Genomic DNA, 20944 nt, shown 5'->3' on the forward strand with positions numbered 1-20944 from the left:
TGCGATTAAATGAGTACAATTTATAAAGGTTACTATAACTAAGTGATTAATAACGATACAGTATATATGAAGAGAAAAAAATAAAGAAAAGGCGCCAGACTTATCAAAGTCCGAACCACTTCGTGCACAACCGTTGGAGCTCAATTACTGAAGTCTTCTGGCCACCATTCGATCCGCTCCGAACTCCTCGACTCGCAGCTCAGGACCCTCCGAGTGGTCAACCAAGCACATCTAGCTTCATCCCCCCTCCTCGGAGTACCTCCCGGCCTCGGACCCCCGCTTGGGGTCCGATCCTCGCCCAACTTACAGCATTGCGTCCTCTCTCTCGACCCCCTCGCGCCGATCTGCCCAAAAGCCCGCCAACAAAAGCTTACAGACTCAGAAGAAAGAACATTAATCCCCATTTGGTTTACAAAGGAATACCATTCTCGTTATCAGTAAATTTTAACCCAAACAAGCTTCCAGCACTCTCTCACAACAAAGAAGCATTCCTACTTTTAACAAAACAAAGAAACCCTTTCCCAACAGTAACAAAGAAAAAAAAGAAACCCCCTTTATACTCTCCCTCCACCAAATAAAAGTCATGTCCTCATGACTACTAAATAACTCGCCACCTTTCCTGCCAACACACCGTAACCCAAGTACAAACAGTGACAAAGAAAAAAGAAGAAACCCCCTTTACACTTTCAACAACCTTAACTTTAACTAGAAAATAATTACAAACGAATTACTAAAGTGAAAGTGTAATAAAGCTAAACAAATGCCTTAAGAGCAACACAGGAACATTTCAGTGATGAGGTGCGTACGGTTACCCCCTTTGGTTCAAGAGCCTGATGGTTGAGGGGCATTCCACCGAGCACTCAAGCCTGCAAGCAAAGCATCAACAAAGGCACAGACTTGCAGTAACCCAAAGACTACTTGTTCACCCGGTAATTCCACATCCCACAGGCTCTCTCTCATGAATAAGGGGAAAAAGAGCTGTCCCCCTCTCACTGCGAGAGGGGAGACATGGCAAACAACTCGCTGAGTTATGGTGTTAAAAGTCTCCGGGCCCGCAGTCGGCTTCCAATCTCCCATCTCCCACGACGCATCAGTCGGCAACAGCAGCCTTGGATCAGCCCGTCCCCAGAGCCAGGAAAATCCGGCACCGTGAAGGTGCACCAGTCTTCCAGGCCGCGTCCCCGGGGTACCGAAAAGCGGCAGGTTGTGAGGCCGAGAGCGGGTCCCGTTTCCCGCAAAGAACCAAAGTCAGCGTGTAACTCCGGGTCAGGATCTTCAGAAGAAACTTGAAAAGGGAAAAAATAGAGATATTGAAGATAGAAATAGAGGTGGCAAAGGAGTCACCATCGTCCTAAACTCCACACGTTCTTCACCTTATCTGCTACATCACTCCAATCCACACTTCCATATTCATCGTCACCCCCTTCTTTCAGATCCAAACTATTGCTCTCTGTGCAGCAAACTGGCTCTGCAGCCTTGTGTCTGCTTTAAACACATCGTATGATTTCCAGTGTTACATTTCTTTTCATGTGCTGATTTCACTTTCTGGATCAGGGAAAGATGCACCTGTCCCACCTTTTACTTTATCCTTATTTTGTTCTATTTACAGTTTCCAATATTCCATCAAATGACCAGTTCTCACTACAACATTCCTGTCGGATTTAATAAAATTTTAGTATTTAGTTCCAGCACCTGGTGTCCCTGACACCTTTTCATTATTGGATGGTTCACTAATTTCCTTTCTCAGTAAAATTTCACACATTCCCGATGTTAAGTTGACCTACATAAGTGTCCCCAACACTAAAACCATCCAATGCATTTGTGCACATCTCTTCCACACGTCCCAGATGCCACGTCGGCCAAAATCTTCACCTCTTTCCTTACTCAAAAAGTTTCTATCGTCATACTGAATGCGTTGGGAGTCATGACGAGAAAACTGACCCACACAACACCATAGCATCGATCGCAGTGTATAGGACAAAAGTGAGACGGTGAGCTGTTGAATCTAGAGCAGTGAATCCTGGTGGAACTTCCAGATTCTGTCATGCACCATTCAACTCGGCCTTCTAATATAATGTAACAAACTATAACAATTTCAGAGTGGATCAAATTATTTTACTTGCAAGGGAAGTTCTATTTTGCAGCCAAGTATCATCTGGAAAACATCTTCAGTGCTATACCTCAAGCAAAGCAGTTTTATAGTGTTTACAGAGAACAGTAATTAGTTTGGTCCATTCCATAACATTACTGCTATCTTCATCCTTAACGAGTCGGGACATTTGACCTTCGGAAGCTCTGTCCTGTTTACCCGTTGTCAAAACATGCCCCCATCCGTATAACAAATCTCCTGTCATAGTAATGAACACACAGACTTGTAAAGCTTCCCATCCAAACCGGCAAAGCACCTTGAGATCTCATGGGTTCCATTCTGTCACATTACACATAAGTGACAAATTCATTAAGACTTCAGGATTACAGATATATTTCCACAAACCCTTTGCCTGTCACCACAATATGTCTGTAGCCGATGTGATCTTACATGTGGCCTTGATCAATACAAATACCTCTGTCGGGATGCTGGTTATTGGCTACACCTCGGTGTTTAACCCACAGCCAGTCATCAATAATCTGGGCCTCTGTACCTCGATTTCCTCACTGGAAGACCACAGTCCATGCAAAGCAGAAATAACATCTCCACCTCACTGATAATCCACACCTCAAGGATGTCTGTCTAGCCCAGTGCTCTACTCTCTCTACACCCAGTGGAGAGCATTCTAACAGACTAGTATGGAGAGGGAGGGGCCAACGCACAGGATTGAAATCAGCTGCAGAAAGTTGTAAACTCAGTGAACTCCATCATTCACACTAGGAGTTTGAGGAGATTTCTACAGGTGTACCGTGGAGAGCATTCTAACAGACTAGTATGGAGAGGGAGGGGCCAACGCACAGGATTGAAATCAGCTGCAGAAAGTTGTAAACTCAGTGAACCCCATCATTCACGCTAGGAGTTTGAGGAGATTTCTACAGGTGTACCGTGGAGAGCATTCTAACAGACTAGTATGGAGAGGGAGGGGCCAACGCACAGGATTGAAATCAGCTGCCGAAAGTTGTAAACTCAGTGAACCCCATCATTCACACTAGGAGTTTGAGGAGATTTCTACAGGTGTACCGTGGAGAGCATTCTAACAGACTAGTATGGAGAGGGAGGGGCCAACGCACAGGATTGAAATCAGCTGCAGAAAGTTGTAAACTCAGTGAACCCCATCATTCACACTAGGAGTTTGAGGAGATTTCTACAGGTGTACCGTGGAGAGCATTCTAACAGACTAGTATGGAGAGGGAGGGGCCAACGCACAGGATTGAAATCAGCTGCAGAAAGTTGTAAACTCAGTGAACTCCACCATGGGTATTTCAAAGACACCTACAAGGGACAATGCCCCGAAAAGGCGGCATCCAACATAAAGGACCCCATCATCCAGGACATGCCGTCTTTTCATCAGGAAGGTGGTTAGGGTTAGGGTTAGGCTCACACTCAACGATTCAGCTTCTTCCCCTCTGCCATCAGATTTCTGCTGGACATTGAACCCATTAACACAACGTTACGGCTTATGTTTCCTCTTTTTGCAATAATCTTCGGAAATAAATATATATACAAACACACAGACATACACTGATTGCTGTAATTTACAGTCTTATGAGGTATTGTATTTTACTGATGCCCCATGACAAATGCCAGTGATATTAAACCTGATTCTGATCGACGACAACACTGCATCCAGGCATCTGACTTCGCAACGGGAGGGGACACGATCTCGGATCCAGTTGGGACGTTTGGTATTAAAGGGGAGGCTGGGAAATCAGAGAGAAATGTTCTGACCCCAGGGGGTGGTGATGTACACACAGTGGAATGTTCAGATAATCACTCTCAGTCCGGGTCTGGTTCCCTCCAGCGACTTCAGCTTGTTTTCTCCATCTGAACTGAACAGATTCCCCCACAGTCTGAAACAGAGTGAAGAGAAAAACCCAGATTACACAACACCAATGCACACAAAACACTGGAAGAACTCAGCAGGTCAGACAGTATCTATGGAAAAGCATAAACTGTCAATAACTTGGGCTGAGACTCATCGGGAGTCCTTGAAGAAGGATCTTGCCTGAAACATTGACTGTTTACTCTTTTCCATCGATTGCAGTCTGACCTGCTGAGTTCCTTCAGCATTTTGTGCTGCTTCAGCTTTCCAGAATTTTCATGTGTTTGAGATTACACAGCATTGTCAGTAACAGGGATTTATATTTCAACAAAACTCCCAGACAAGTATCACCCAGGGGTTTCACCGATATTTATTCACACTAGACGTTACCACAAACACTCACTTAATCTGCTCGAGACATGGGTGGGTCACTATGAGGTGGTGGAGAACAGAGACAGATCGGTCTGTGAGGTTGTTTGAATCCAGCTCCAATTCCCTCAGTGAGTGTTTTGCAATTAGACCAGAGACGAGATCCTCGATGCCAGAATCTGTAAGGCCAGTCCAACTGAGTCTGCAAATGAGAGAAATGAGGAATGAGGAGATTCCCAGGGTTTGTTCATCACACTGACAGATCTCCTGCTGACCACAAACTCCCCATCATCTGCTGTGGGTCCACACTTTCCACCAGGACACTCCTGGATGTTCAGCAGTGCTATCAGTCTGAACCTCTGTGTCTGGCTGAACTGACAGAAGGGTTCCCTCAACAGCTGAGACCGTATTATCAGGGAAATTAAATTGTTATGGACGTCAGTCTCTCAAACACTCAGTAAAACTTGGGAATGACAAGATCTGGGAGCAATAAAACACATTCCCACCCTCACAGCTGAAAACAGTGAGACCCACAGGGTTGCATAAACTCCGGTGAAAAGAGACACTGACTGTTCCCCCAGTCACTGTCCCCGCCCACAGATCCCACAGGAATCACCAGACTTGTGCCAGCTTTTCCCTGCCACAGATTTCCAGCCTGTGAACTGGGGGGCCTCAGGAAGTGCCCACTGCCCTTTTGGATACCCACGTTCACCTCACCGTGGTGTTACAGGGATCACAGTCTGCAGAGCAGATGAAGGTGCTGCTGTTGTGAGCCAGAACCGCAGTTGTTCCGACAGCAGAACTGCCCCAGTGTTTAGTGTTTAGTGTTAATGCCCAGAAACACCATCTCACAGTCTGGGACTTACACCAGTTTCTGTATTTTACACTCTGGCTTCCTCAGAGCCGCAGACAACAGTTTCACTCCTGAATCTCCCAGTTCATTATCGCCCAGGTCCAGCTCCATCAGTGGGCGGTTTGTACTGAGAGCGGACGCGAGATGCCCAACACCAGCAGCTGTGAGACCGACAGACACCAGACTGTGGAACAGAGAGAGACGAGAAGTTTAATCCCAGGGAATTGCTCAGTGCACAATTACTGATAACAACAATACCCAGCATGTGACACCAGTGAATATAGATATCACTGCACCTTGCCCTCTGGAAACACTCAGTTCAGATAGGAACAAACAGCAGAAACCTGGGGAATATTGTACTCTTGCAAATACACTGTCTATCACAGATCACTGCCTGAAACATATTCAGTCTTGCACCACAGATCGTCGTGTCCTATTGTCTCCATGTCACCACAGGGAACGTGGGTAAACGGAGCACCACGCTCATAACACACACACGGCCAGTGTAGTTTCCACTTCAAGCTCATGGGCCACGGGCCTGAATGACTTCCGCCCAATTGCACTCACCCCCATCATTGCAAAGTGCTTTGACAGACTCGTTCTATCACATCTGAAATCCTGTCTGCCCACTACCCTGGACCCCCAGCAATTTGCCTATCGCACCAACGGGTCAACGAGGAAGCCATCTCCGTGGCACTTCACTCTGCCCTTGCCCACCTGGACAGCCCCAACTCTTACGTCAGATGCTGTTCATTGACTTTAGTTCGGCATTCAATACTGTGACCCCCTCCAAGCTGATCGCCAAACTTCGCCAGCTTGGTGTCAGCTCATCCCTCTGCAATTGGACTTCGGACTTTCTGACTAACAATCAGTTAAGTTAGACAACCTCTCCTCCTCCACTCTCACCCTGAACACCGACGTGCCTCAAGACTGTGTGCTGAGCCCTCTTCTGTACTCCCTTTTCACTTATGACTGCATTCCTGTCCATAGTTCTAACTCCATAATCAAGTTCGCAGACGACACCATGGTGGTTGGCCTGATCAGAGGGGATGACGAGACGGCCTACAGGGACGAGGTCCAGCACCTGGCCGCGTGGTGTGCTGACAACAACCTGGCCCTTAACGCCCACAAGACCAAGGAGATCATTGTGGACTTCAGGCATGTTAGGAGCCACACTCGAGTCCCCACCTACATCAATGGAGCTGTAGTATCAAGCTTCAAATTCCTTGGTGTCCACATTTCCGATGATCTCACCTGGCCCCCGACCTCCTCCATCCTGATCAAAAAGGCACAACAGGGCCTTTATTTCCTGCGGAGCATCGAGAAAGCTCACCTCTGTCCCAGGACACTGATGGACTTTCACCGCTGAACCATTGAGAGCATACTCACCAACTGCATCTCAGTGTGGCACGGCAATGGTCCCGTATCGGACCACAAAGCCCTCCAGCAGGTGGTGAAAACTGCCCAGCGGATTATCGGCTCCCAATCGCCCACCATCGAGAACATCTACCATAAACGCTGCCTGGGCAGGGCAAAAAGCATTATCAAGGATGCGCCTCACCCTAACCGTGGACTTTTTACTCTCCTCCCGTCCGGTCGGCGCTACAGGAGCCTCCGCTCCCACCCCAGCAGGCAGAGGAAGAGCTTCTTCCCTGAGGCTGTGACCCTGCTGAACCTCACATCACAGCGCTGAGCGGTATTGCACCCGTATTGGACTGCCTCAGTACTTTTATATTTGTGTGCTGTAGCACTTACTTTTTATTCACAGTTACTTACTAAATAACAGTGTTCTTTGCATTTTTGGTTAGATGCTAACTGCATTTGGCTTTGTACCTGTACTCAGCACAATGACAAAAAAGTCGAATCTAATTGTAAAGAGGGTTTCTTCTTTTTTGTTAACTAGCAGGAATGCTAATTTACTGATAACGAGAATGGTATTCCTTTGTAAACCAAATGGGGATTAATGTGCTTTCTTCTGAGTCTGTAAGCTTTTGTTGACGGGCTTTTGGGCAGATCGGCGCGAGGGGGTCGAGAGAGAGGACGCAATGCTGTAAGCTGGGCGAGGATCGGACCCCAAGCGGGGGTCCGAGGCCCGGAGGTACTCCGAGGAGGGGGAATGAAGCTAGATGTGCTTGGTTGACCACTCGGAGGGTCCTGAGCTGCGAGTCGAGGAGTTCAGAGGGGATCGAATGGTGGCCAGAAGACTTCAGTAATTGAGCTCCAACGGCTGTGCACGAAGTGGTTTGGACTTTGATAAGTTTGGCGCCTTTTCTTTAATTTTCTCTTCATATATACTGTATCGTTATTAATCACTTAGTTATAGTAACCTTTATAAATTGTACTCATTTAATTGCATATGGTGTACTGTCTGTGTTTTGGGTGAGGCGGGGACATCACACCAGCTGATTACCCAGTTTGGCGGGGCCGAAGGCTGCTCCCCCTAGACAAGAACGAGCTGAGCGAGCCTGAGGCGACCCAGGGGGTTACATTGTGGGGTGCTCGTCCGGGGTTGATTTCTGTGGAAGCTGTGTGATCACCTTCTTTAAATTGTGTCTGCGGCGAAGAGCTGGTGTGCCTTTGTGGGTGTGTGATTGCTGATTGCTTTGTGTGTTGGGTGAGGCGGAGCGGACCTCTCAGTTGTTGGGTGAGTGGCAGTGCTTGGCTGAGGAAAAGCGACAGGGACGGGTTGAAAGTTTGAGTAGGCGGGCTGGTGACTTTGTTAGAACTGTCGGGCGCAATTACCTCGAAATGACCGCTGCCAGTTCTGGGAAAGTGTGGTTCGACTAGAAGTCAAATGCCGCAGCTGGGGGGCTTATCATATCCGTGGCAGGAGATTGGTGGGAAGTTTTTAGGGTATCCCTTTTTGCCTAGGGGGGCAGATAAATTGCTTGTGGGGCCAAGGGGATCTGTCAAGGGGATCAGTTGTTCCGTTGATTCGAAAGGTGTCGGGAAACTTAGAGGAGGCCCAGTGGGGGAACGGCTTGGGGTCTCTGGGGGAGCACGTTCCCAGCAATGTACCAAGGAACTCCCGAAAGGAACAGACCCTATTCCTGAAGGCTTAGAGGGGCCATGCGCACAGGTGTTGTTACGGATGGATGGAAGTCAAGTTAAAGCCATCCTCGGCACCGGGGCGCCGGTTAAGTTGCTGTACAGTTTGTTTCATAACCGTTATTGGAAGCATTTACCCTTGGCGACATTGAGGACACTGGAGATTCGGGGTACCAGTGCCGGTGATTATCCAGACGACGGTTGTTGGTCAGTGAAAATGGAGTTCTTAGAGGCAAATGTGGAGGAGACTGAGGTTCAGGAATCGTTAATGCTGATGTGTCCGGACCCTGTTGAGACGGGCAGCGTTTCTGTTCTAGAGAGAACCAATATCCTGTTGGTGCGCTTGGGGGCCTGCCCGGAGGAGGTGGGTGAGCGCTGTTTGGAGGCATTGTCGATGCACCCAGAGTTTCGAGCTGCTTGTGCGGACGTGTGTAGCACTCTTGGGCCAATACCGAATTCAAACAAGAGCCAGTGGTGGTACGGCCTGGGGGAAGTATCTGAGGGTGAGACCCTCTTAGTGGACGCTGCGAAACACCACAAGGGAGGGGAGTTGACTGCTGAAGACACCTCGGAGAGAGAGAGAGGTTGCGGCGACTGGCCCCTACAGCCGTGGAAGATGTAGGCAGCGTGTGTATGGATTATATTGCGTTGAAGAGGCGCACTGTCAGTGACCAGAATATGGCCCTGAGGGCCAGAGAGGCGATGGCCTGTCTGAGTGGTGCGACGTGGTTTAAGGTGCTGGATCTGAGGAGTGGATGTTGCCAGATCCCGATGAGTGGGGCTGACAAGGAGAAGACGGCCGTTATAAATTCCCTAGGAGTCTTCGGGTCCGAAAAGATGCCACAGGGCATATCTGGAGCCCTTGCAATCTTCCTGCGGGGCAGGTGGAAGACCATAGGGGATGTGGAGGCGTTTGGAGTTTTGGTGTATGTGGATGATCTCTTGGTGTTTGGATTTGCCTCAGGAGAATATGAAGTGAGGTCGTTGCAGGAGCAGCTGAGAACTACCGAGTTAAAGTGTTTTCTGGACACGTGCCAGGGCTGGCGAAGGTCGCAGCTCGTGAGTGACTGTCTCTACGGAATCAAGTTTGAAATGAAGACGGAGAGACTGGAGAAAGTGATCTGGAACCATTCAGAAGACTTACAAGTTGGAGAGAATGAAGAAAGTTGTCTGACTGAGGGTAATAGCAAACTGAGAACCCGGAGAGGGGAGTTTGCGGAGGTGAAGAAATTACAGACAAATCTCAGCAGAGAGAAGCGGAAGCTTGAAGGGAACCTGAAGATGACCATCGACAGTTCAAATGAAGTGCAAAACCTGAAAGTTGATCTGGAAGAAGTCATGAGGAAGAAAAAGCTGGAGAGAAGTGCAGTGAATACTGAACAGGAGGCTGAAGAGACTGCGGGAGCAGTGCAGGCCACGTGTTTCCGTTTGGAGAAGATCAAACAGCAGCTACCGATCACAGGAATGAGGAAGAATACAGATTCGATGGATGATGTGCTGGATGTGTGGTACATGCTGCCTTTTGCTGACTTTCCCTCGATTGAGGAAGAGACCTTTGGCCCTTCTCCCATTGAGTCAGGTGTAGCGGGGAGGGTTAGCTGTGTGCAGTGTGGGGCATGAGTGAGAGGTTGAGAGAGGAGTTGGTAGTGGGCCCAAGGTATCCCCAGTTGTGTCCGAGCCTGAAGGGTTTAGGTGAGGGGGTACGGAGGCCTCAGAAGGGTTAGGGAACTCCCAGATAGTTGGCCTAAGTAGCGCCTGAGGAACAGGGCGTGAGGTTTACTGTGTGGGGAGGAGATGTCACTGTTTGTGCTTGGTGTGTTGGCAGGAAAGGTGGCGAGTTATTTAGTAGTCATGAGGACATGACTTTTATTTGGTGGAGGGAGAGTGTAAAGAGGGTTTCTTCTTTTTTGTTAACTAGCAGGAATGCTAATTTACTGATAACGAGAATGGTATTCCTTTGTAAACCAAATGGGGATTAATGTTCTTTCTTCTGAGTCTGTAAGCTTTTGTTGACGGGCTTTTGGGCAGATCGGCGCGAGGGGGTCGAGAGAGAGGACGCAATGCTCTAAGCTGGGCGAGGATCGGACCCCAAAGGGGGGTCCGAGGTCGGGAGATTCTCCGAGGAGGGGGGGGATGAAGCTAGATGTGCTTGGTTGACCACTCGGAGGGTCCTGAGCTGTTTGGAGAGTCCGAGGAGTTCGGAGGGTCCTGAGCTGCGAGTCGAGGAGTTCGGAGGGGATCGAATGGTGGCCAGAAGACTTCAGTAATTGAGCTCCAACGGCTGTGCACGAAGTGGTTTGGACTTTGATAAGTTTGGCGCCTTTTCTTTAATTTTCTCTTCATATATACTGTATCGTTATTAATCACTTAGTTATAGTAACCTTTATAAATTGTACTCATTTAATTGCATATGGTGTACTGTCTGTTTTTGGGTGAGGCGGGGACATCACACAGCATCCACACCAGCTGATTACCCAGTTTGGTGGGGCCGAAGGCTGCTCCCCCTAGACAAGAACGAGCTGAGCGAGCCTGAGGCGACACAGGGGGTTACATAATCATCAAATCTAAATGCCTCAGACAGTCGGACCTGAGACGAACAGGCTGCATTGAAAATACTCTGAGCTTTTCAGGTCTCAAATCAAAGTTGAAAGTAAATTTTATTATCAGAGTACATACATGTCACCACATACAACATAGAAACATAGAAAACCCACAGCACAATACAGGCCCTTCGGCCCACAAAGCTGTGCTGAACCTTAGAACTACCTTGGCTTACCCATAGCCCTCTATTTTCCTAAGCTCCATGTACCTGTTCAGGAGTCTCTTAAAAGACCCTATCGTATCCGCCTCCACCACCGTTGCCGGCAGCCCATTCCACTCACTCACCACTCTCTGAGTGAAAAACTTACCCCTGACATCTCCTCTGTAACTATTTCCAAACACCTTAAAACTGTGTCCTCTCGTGCTAGCCAATTCAGCCCTAGGAAAAAGCCTCTGACTATCCACACAATCAATGCCTCTCATCATCTTGTACACCTCTATCAGGTCGCCTCTCATCCTCCTTCACTCCAAGGAGAAAAGGCCGAGTTCACTCAACCTATTCTCAAAAGGCACACTCCCCAATCCAGGCAACATCCTTGTAAATCTCCTCTGCGCCCTTTCTATGGTTTCCATGTCCTTCCTGTAGTGAGGCGACCAGAACTGAGCACAGTACTCCAAGTGGGTTCTGACCAGGGTCCTATATAGCTGCAACATTACCTCTCGGCCCTTAAACTCAATCCCACGATTGATGAAGGCCAATGCACCGTACGCCTTCTTAACCACAGAGTCAATCTGCGCAGCAGCTTTGAGCGTCCTATGGACTCGGACCCCAAGATCCCTCTGATCCTCCACAGTGCCAAGAGTCTTACCATTAATACTATATTCTGCCATCATATCTGATCTTCCAAAATAAACCACCACACACTGATCTGCGTTGAACTCCATCTGCAACTTCTCAGCCCAGTTTTGCATCCTATCAATGTCCCACTGTAATTCTCAACCTTGAAATTCTTTTTCCTGCAAGCATACTCAGCTAATCTATTAAAGGGTAGTTATAACAGGATCAATAAAAGAACAAATAGAACATAGAAGACAACAGACTTTCAAATGCAACCATAAATAAATAGCAATAAATAATGAGGGCATGAGATAACAAGATAAAGATTCCTTAAAGGAAGATCATTGGCTGTGGGACCATCTCAATAGATGAGTGTAGTTTTCCTCTTTTGTTCAAGAGCCTGATGATTGTGGGGTAGTAACTACTCTTGAACCTGGTGGTGTGGGTCCTGAGGCTCCTGTACCTCCTTCCTGATGGTTGAGGGGTAATAACGGTCCCTGAACCTGGTGGTGTGAGTCCTGAGGCTCCTGTACCTCCTTCCTGATGGTTGACGGGTAATAACTGACCCTGAACCTGGTGGTGTGGGTCCAGAGGCTCCTGTACCTCCTTCCTGATGGCTGAGGGGTAATAACTGTCCCTGAACCTGGTGGTGTGGGTCCTGAGGCTCCTGTGCCTGCTTCCTGATGGTTGAGGGGTAATAACTGTCGCTGAACCTGGTGGTGTGGGTCCAGAGGCTCCTGTACCTCCTTCCTGATGGCTGAGGGGTAATAACTGTCCCTGAACCTGGTGGTGTGTGTCCTGAGGCTCCTGTGCCTGCTTCCTGATGGTTGAGGGGTAATAACTGTCGCTGAACCAGGTGGTGTGGGTCCTGAGGCTCCTGTACCTCCTTCCTGATGGTTGAGGGGTAATAACTGACCCTGAACCTGGTGGTGTGGGTCCAGAGGCTCCTGTACCTCCTTCCTGATGGCTGAGGGGTAATAACTGTTCCTGAACCTGGTGGTGTGGGTCCAGAGGCTCCTGTGCCTCCTTCCTGATGGTTGAGGGGTAATAACTGTCCCTGAACCTGGTGGTGTTGGTCCTGAGGCTCCTGTACCTCCTTCCTGATGGTTGAGGGGCAATAACTGTTCCTGAACCTGGTGGTGTTGGTCCTGAGGCTCCTGTACCTCCTTCCTGATGGTTGAGGGGTAATAACTGTCCCTGAACAGTGGTGTCGTCAGCCGATTTGTATCTGCTGTTGGAGCTGTGCTCCGCCGCAGTGGTCGGTGTGGAGTGAGCGGAGTAGGGGACGAAGCACGCGTCCCTGTGGTGCTCCTGTGTCGGAAACTGAGCGGGGCTTCCAAGTGCGGAAATCCACAAGGAGGTACTGAGGCCCAGGTTTGGGATTTGGCGATTAGCTTTGAGGGGGTCCTGGTACTAAATGCCGAGCTGCAATCGATAAACGACATCCCGATGGACGCACCTTTGCAGTCCAGCTACTCCGGGGTTGAATGGGTAAGATGGCGTCTGATGTCGAGCTGTGGCTCCGGGAGGCAAACTGGAGTAGATCCCAGCTGCCCCTCAGAGAGGAGCTGAGATGCTTCGACACCAGCCTCTCAGAACTGTGCCACTGGGCGACGGTCACTGGGGCAGGTTACCGCGACCTTCCTGGGCTCCGACACCAGCCTCTCAGAACTGTGCCACTGGGCGACGGTCACTGGGGCAGGTTACCGCGACCTTCCTGGGCTCCGACACCAGCCTCTCAGAACTGTGTCACCGGGCGACGGTCACTGGGGCAGGTTACCGCGACCTTCCTGGGCTCCGACACCAGCCTCTCAGAACTGTGTCACTGGGCGACGGTCACTGGGGCAGGTTACCGCGACCTTCCTGGGCTCCGACACCAGCCTCTCAGAACTGTGTCACTGGGGCAGGTTACCGCGACCTTCCTGGGCTCCGACACCAGCCTCTCAGAACTGTGCCACTGGGCGACAGTCACTGGGGCAGGTTACCGCGACCTTCCTGGGCTCCGACACCAGCCTCTCAGAACTGTGCCACTGGGCGACAGTCACTGGGGCAGGTTAACGCGACCTTCCTGGGCTCCGACACCAGCCTCTCAGAACCGCGCCACTGGGGCAGGTTACCGCGACCTTCCTGGGCTCCGACACCAGCCTCTCAGAACTGTGCCACTGGGCGACGGTCACTGGGGCAGGTTACCGCGACCTTCATGGGCTCCGACACCAGCCTCTCAGAACTGTGTCACTGGGGCAGGTTACCGCGACCTTCCTGGGCTCCGACACCAGCCTCTCAGAACTGTGTCACTGGGGCAGGTTACCGCGACCTTCCTGGGCTCCGACACCAGCCTCTCAGAACTGTGTCACCGGGCGACGGTCACTGGGGCAGGTTACCGCGACCTTCCTGGGCTCCGACACCAGCCTCTCAGAACTGTGCCACTGGGGCAGGTTACCGCGACCTTCCTGGGCTCCGACACCAGCCTCTCAGAACTGTGTCACTGGGGCAGGTTACCGCGACCTTCCTGGGCTCCGACACCAGCCTCTCAGAACTGTGCCACTGGGCGACAGTCACTGGGGCAGGTTACCGCGACCTTCCTGGGCTCCGACACCAGCCTCTCAGAACTGTGCCACTGGGCGACGGTCACTGGGGCAGGTTACCGCGACCTTCCTGGGCTCCGACACCAGCCTCTCAGAACTGTGCCACTGGGGCAGGTTACCGCGACCTTCCTGGGCTCCGACACCAGCCTCTCAGAACTGTGCCACTGGGCGACGGTCACTGGGGCAGGTTACCGCGACCTTCCTGGGCTCCGACACCAGCCTCTCAGAACTGTGTCACTGGGGCAGGTTACCGCGACCTTCCTGGGCTCCGACACCAGCCTCTCAGAACTGTGCCACTGGGCGACAGTCACTGAGGCAGGTTACCGCGACCTTCCTGGGCTCCGACACCAGCCTCTCAGAACTGTGCCACTGGGCGACGGTCACTGGGGCAGGTTACCGCGACCTTCCTGGGCTCCGACACCAGCCTCTCAGAACTGTGCCACTGGGGCAGGTTACCGCGACCTTCCTGGGCTCCGACACCAGCCTCTCAGAACTGTGTCACTGGGCGACGGTCACTGGGGCAGGTTACCGCGACCTTCCTGGGCTCCGACACCAGCCTCTCAGAACTGTGCCACTGGGCGACGGTCACTGGGGCAGGTTACCGCGACCTTCCTGGGCTCCGACACCAGCCTCTCAGAACTGTGCCACTGGGGCAGGTTACCGCGACCTTCCTGGGCTCCGACAACAGCCTCTCAGAACTGTGCCACCGGGCGACGGTCACTGGGGCAGGTCACCGCGACCTTCCTGGGCTCCGACACCAGCCTCTCAGAACTGTGCCACTGGGCGACAGTCACTGGGGCAGGTTACCGCGACCTTCCTGGGCTCCGACACCAGCCTCTCAGAACTGTGCCACTGGGGCAGGTTACCGCGACCTTCCTGGGCTCCGACACCAGCCTCTCAGAACTGTGCCACTGGGCGACGGTCACTGGGGCAGGTTACCGCGACCTTCCTGGGCTCCGACACCAGCCTCTCAGAACTGTGCCACTGGGCGACGGTCACTGGGGCAGGTTACCGCGACCTTCCTGGGCTCCAACACCAGCCTCTCAGAACTGTGCCAGTGGGCGACGGTCACTGGGGCAGGTTACCGCGACCTTCCTGGGCTCCGACACCAGCCTCTCAGAACCGTGCCACTGGGGCAGGTCACCGCGACCTTCCTGGGCTCCGACACCAGCCTCTCAGAACTGTGCCACTGGGCGACGGTCACTGGGGCAGGTTACCGCGACCTTCCTGGGCTCCGACACCAGCCTCTCAGAACTGTGCCACTGGGCGACAGTCACTGGGGCAGGTTACCACGACCTTCCTGGGCTCCGACACCAGCCTCTCAGAACCGTGCCACTGGGCGACGGTCACTGGGGCAGGTTACCGCGACCTTCCTGGGCTCCGACACCAGCCTCTCAGAACCGTGCCACTGGGCGACGGTCACTGGGGCAGGTTACCGCGACCTTCCTGGGCTCCGACACCAGCCTCTCAGAACTGTGTCACTGGGCGACGGTCACTGGGGCAGGTTACCGCGACCTTCCTGGGCTCCGACACCAGCCTCTCGGAACTGTGTCACTGGGGCAGGTTACCGCGACCTTCCTGGGCTCCGACACCAGCCTCTCAGAACTGTGCCACTGGGCGACGGTCACTGGGGCAGGTTACCGCGACCTTCCTGGGCTCCGACAGCAGCCTCTCAGAACTGTGTCACTGGGCGACGGTCACTGGGGCAGGTTACCGCGACCTTCCTGGGCTCCGACACCAGCCTCTCAGAACTGTGCCACTGGGCGACAGTCACTGGGGCAGGTTACCGCGACCTTCCTGGGCTCCGACACCAGCCTCTCAGAACCGCGCCACTGGGGCAGGTTACCGCGACCTTCCTGGGCTCTGACACCAGCCTTTCAGAACTGTGTCACTGGGCGACGGTCACTGGGACAGGTTACCGCGACCTTCCTGGGCTCCGACACCAGCCTCTCAGAACTGTGCCACTGGGCGACGGTCACTGGGGCAGGTTACCGCGACCTTCCTGGGCTCCGACACCAGCCTCTCAGAACTGTGTCACTGGGCGACGGTCACTGGGGCAGGTTACCGCGACCTTCCTGGGCTCCGACACCAGCCTCTTAGAACTGTGCCACTGGGCGACGGTCACTGGGGCAGGTTACCGCGACCTTCCTGGGCTCCGACACCAGCCTCTCAGAACTGTGTCACCGGGCGACGGTCACTGGGGCAGGTCACCGCGACCTTCCTGGGCTCCGACACCAGCCTCTCAGAACTGTGCCACCGGGCGACAGTCACTGGGGCAGGTTACCGCGACCTTCCTGGGCTCCGACACCAGCCTCTCAGAACTGTGCCACTGGGCGACGGTCACTGGGGCAGGTCACCGCGACCTTCCTGGGCTCCGACACCAGCCTCTCAGAACCGCGCCACTGGGCGACGGTCACTGGGGCAGGTTACCGCGACCTTCCTGGGCTCCGACACCAGCCTCTCAGAACCGCGCCACTGGGCGACGGTCACTGGGGCAGGTTACCGCGACCTTCCTGGGCTCCGACACCAGCCTCTCAGAACCGCGCCACTGGGCGACGGTCACTGGGGCAGGTTACCGCGACCTTCCTGGGCTCCGACACCAGCCTCTCAGAACCGCGCCACTGGGCGACGGTCACTGGGGCAGGTTACCGCGACCTTCCTGGGCTCCGACACCAGCCTCTCAGAACCGTGCCACCGGGGCAGGTTACCGCGACCTTCCTGGGCTCCGACACCAGCCTCTCAGAACTGTGTCACTGGGGCAGGTTACCGCGACCTTCCTGGGCTCCGACACCAGCCTCTCAGAACTGTGTCACTGGGGCAGGTTACCGCGACCTTCCTGGGCTCCGACACCAGCCTCTCAGAACTGTGCCACTGGGCGACAGTCACTGGGGCAGGTTACCGCGACCTTCCTGGGCTCCGACACCAGCCTCTCAGAACTGTGCCACTGGGCGACGGTCACTGGGGCAGGTTACCGCGACCTTCCTGGGCTCCGACACCAGCCTCTCAGAACTGTGCCACTGGGGCAGGTTACCGCGACCTTCCTGGGCTCCGACACCAGCCTCTCAGAACCGTGCCACTGGGAGACGGTCACTGGGGCAGGTTACCGCGACCTTCCTGGGCTCCGACACCAGCCTCTCAGAACTGTGTCACTGGGCGACGGTCACTGTGGCAGGTCACCGCGACCTTCCTGGGCTCCGACACCAGCCTCTCAGAACTGTGCCACTGGGCGACGGTCACTGGGGCAGGTTACCGCGACCTTCCTGGGCTCCGACACCAGCCTCTCAGAACTGTGCCACTGGGGCAGGTTACTGCGACCTTCCTGGGCTCCGACACCAGCCTCTCAGAACTGTGCCACCGGGCGACGGTCACTGGGGCAGGTCACCGCGACCTTCCTGGGCTCCGACACCAGCCTCTCAGAACTGTGCCACTGGGCGACAGTCACTGGGGCAGGTTACCGCGACCTTCCTGGGCTCCGAAACCAGCCTCTCAGAACTGTGCCACTGGGGCAGGTTACCGCGACCTTCCTGGGCTCCGACACCAGCCTCTCAGAACTGTGCCACTGGGCGACGGTCACTGGGGCAGGTTACCGCGACCTTCCTGGGCTCCGACACCAGCCTCTCAGAACTGTGCCACTGGGCGACGGTCACTGGGGCAGGTTACCGCGACCTTCCTGGGCTCCGACACCAGCCTCTCAGAACTGTGCCAGTGGGCGACGGTCACTGGGGCAGGTTACCGCGACCTTCCTGGGCTCCGACACCAGCCTCTCAGAACCGTGCCACTGGGGCAGGTCACCGCGACCTTCCTGGGCTCCGACACCAGCCTCTCAGAACTGTGCCACTGGGCGACGGTCACTGGGGCAGGTTACCGCGACCTTCCTGGGCTCCGACACCAGCCTCTCAGAACTGTGCCACTGGGCGACAGTCACTGGGGCAGGTTACCACGACCTTCCTGGGCTCCGACACCAGCCTCTCAGAACTGTGCCACTGGGCGACGGTCACTGAGGCAGGTTACCGCGACCTTCCTGGGCTCCGACACCAGCCTCTCAGAACCGTGCCACTGGGCGACGGTCACTGGGGCAGGTTACCGCGACCTTCCTGGGCTCCGACACCAGCCTCTCAGAACTGTGTCACTGGGCGACGGTCACTGGGGCAGGTTACCGCGACCTTCCTGGGCTCCGACACCAGCCTCTCGGAACTGTGTCACTGGGGCAGGTTACCGCGACCTTCCTGGGCTCCGACACCAGCCTCTCAGAACTGTGCCACTGGGCGACGGTCACTGGGGCAGGTTACCGCGACCTTCCTGGGCTCCGACACCAGCCTCTCAGAACTGTGTCACTGGGCGACGGTCACTGGGGCAGGTTACCGCGACCTTCCTGGGCTCCGACACCAGCCTCTCAGAACTGTGCCACTGGGCGACAGTCACTGGGGCAGGTTACCGCGACCTTCCTGGGCTCCGACACCAGCCTCTCAGAACCGCGCCACTGGGGCAGGTTACCGCGACCTTCCTGGGCTCTGACACCAGCCTCTCAGAACTGTGCCACTGGGCGACGGTCACTGGGGCAGGTTACCGCGACCTTCCTGGGCTCCGACACCAGCCTCTCAGAACTGTGCCACTGGGCGACGGTCACTGGGGCAGGTTACCGCGACCTTCCTGGGCTCCGACACCAGCCTCTCAGAACTGTGTCACTGGGCGACGGTCACTGGGGCAGGTTACCGCGACCTTCCTGGGCTCCGACACCAGCCTCTTAGAACTGTGCCACTGGGCGACGGTCACTGGGGCAGGTTACCGCGACCTTCCTGGGCTCCGACACCAGCCTCTCAGAACTGTGCCACCGGGCGACAGTCACTGGGGCAGGTTACCGCGACCTTCCTGGGCTCCGACACCAGCCTCTCAGAACTGTGCCACTGGGCGACGGTCACTGGGGCAGGTCACCGCGACCTTCCTGGGCTCCGACACCAGCCTCTCAGAACCGCGCCACTGGGCGACGGTCTCTGGGGCAGGTTACCGCGACCTTCCTGGGCTCCGACACCAGCCTCTCGGAACTGTGCCACTGGGCGACGGTCACTGGGGCAGGTTACCGCGACCTTCCTGGGCTCCGACACCAGCCTCTCAGAACCGCGCCACTGGGCGACGGTCACTGGGGCAGGTTACCGCGACCTTCCTGGGCTCCGACACCAGCCTCTCAGAACTGTGCCACTGGGCGACGGTCACTAGGGCAGGTCACCGCGACCTTCCTGGGCTCCGACACCAGCCTCTCAGAACTGTGCCACTGGGCGACGGTCACTGGGGCAGGTCACCGCGACCTTCCTGGGCTCCGACACCAGCCTCTCAGAACTGTGCCACTGGGCGACGGTCACTGGGGCAGGTCACCGCGACCTTCCTGGGCTCCGACACCAGCCTCTCAGAACTGTGCCACTGGGCGACGGTCACTGGGGCAGGTTACCGCGACCTTCCTGGGCTCCGACACCAGCCTCTCAGAACTGTGCCACTGGGCGACGGTCACTGGGGCAGGTTACCGCGACCTTCCTGGGCTCCGACACCAGCCTCTCAGAACTGTGCCACTGGGCGACGGTCACTGGGGCAGGTTACCGCGACCTTCCTGGGCTCCGACACCAGCCTCTCAGAACTGTGCCACTGGGCGACGGTCACTGGGGCAGGTTACCGCGACCTTCCTGGGCTCCGACACCAGCCTCTCAGAACCGTGCCACTGGGGCAGGTTACCGCGACCTTCCTGGGCTCCGACACCAGCCTCTCAGAACTGTGCCACTGGGCGACGGTCACTGGGGCAGGTTACCGCGACCTTCCTGGGCTCCGACACCAGCCTCTCAGAACTGTGTCACTGGGGCAGGTTACCGCGACCTTCCTGGGCTCCGACACCAGCCTCTCAGAACTGTGCCACTGGGCGACGGTCACTGGGGCAGGTTACCGCGACCTTCCTGGGCTCCGACACCAGCCTCTCAGAACTGTGCCACTGGGGCAGGTTACCGCGACCTTCCTGGGCTCCGACACCAGCCTCTCGGAACTGTGCCACTGGGCGACGGTCATTGGGGCAGGTTACCGCGACCTTCCTGGACTCCGACACCAACCTCTCAGAACCGTGCCACTGGGCGACGGTCACTGGGGCAGGTCACCGCGACCTTCCTGGGCTCCAACACCAGCCTCTCGGAACTGTGCCACTGGGCGACCGTCACTGGGGCAGGTTACCGCGACCTTCCTGGGCTCCGACACCAGCCTCTCAGAACCGTGCCACTGGGCGACGGTCACTGGGGCAGGTTACCGCGACCTTCCTGGTCTCCGACACCAGCCTCTCAGAACTGTGCCACTGGGAGACAGTCACTGGGGCAGGTTACCGCGACCTTCCTGGGCTCCGTAAGGGTTGAAGCCTGCTTGAAGTGGGTATCACATACTGGCGAAACGAGAGGTTGCAGATCTCCATGAAGACTCCAGCCAGCTGGTCAGCTCAGGTCTTTCCTACTCAGTTACATACTCCATCCGGACCGAATGCTTTCCTTGGACTCGCCCTCCTGAAGGCAGCCCACACGTCATCTTTAGATCCTGAGACCAGAGGATCATCTGGTGATGTAGGGGTGCACGACGGTTTGTCCGCGCTCTGCGGGTCCAATCAAGCAGAGCAGGCATTGAGCTCATCTGGAGCAAACCTCTGCTGTCCCCCATGTCACTTGATTGAACTCTGTCGGAGCTTACAGCATTCAACCCCTGCCACAACGGTCAAACATCC

The 20944-nt window shown here is 54.7% G+C and overlaps 1 protein-coding gene across 3 annotated transcripts in view; it reads right to left on the reverse strand.

Moving 5' to 3' along the window:
• LOC132389252 (ribonuclease inhibitor-like) overlaps window positions 1–20944 on the reverse strand; it is a 56113-nt gene continuing 35169 nt past the window's right edge. For 2 of the 3 annotated variants that reach the window (XM_059961750.1, XM_059961749.1), the window contains exons 11-13: window positions 5207–5377; window positions 4375–4542; window positions 1–3999 (exon numbers count right to left, since the gene is read on the reverse strand). In XM_059961750.1, the coding sequence (XP_059817733.1) occupies window positions 3912–3999; window positions 4375–4542; window positions 5207–5377 (427 nt within the window). In that variant the 3' untranslated portion in view covers window positions 1–3911. The remainder of the gene's footprint in view (window positions 4000–4374; window positions 4543–5206; window positions 5378–20944) is intronic. The other variant, XR_009510464.1, reaches the window with a different exon arrangement.

The sequence above is a fragment of the Hypanus sabinus genome, unplaced genomic scaffold, assembly GCF_030144855.1.
Source record: "Hypanus sabinus isolate sHypSab1 unplaced genomic scaffold, sHypSab1.hap1 scaffold_517, whole genome shotgun sequence".
Lineage (NCBI taxonomy): Eukaryota > Metazoa > Chordata > Chondrichthyes > Myliobatiformes > Dasyatidae > Hypanus > Hypanus sabinus.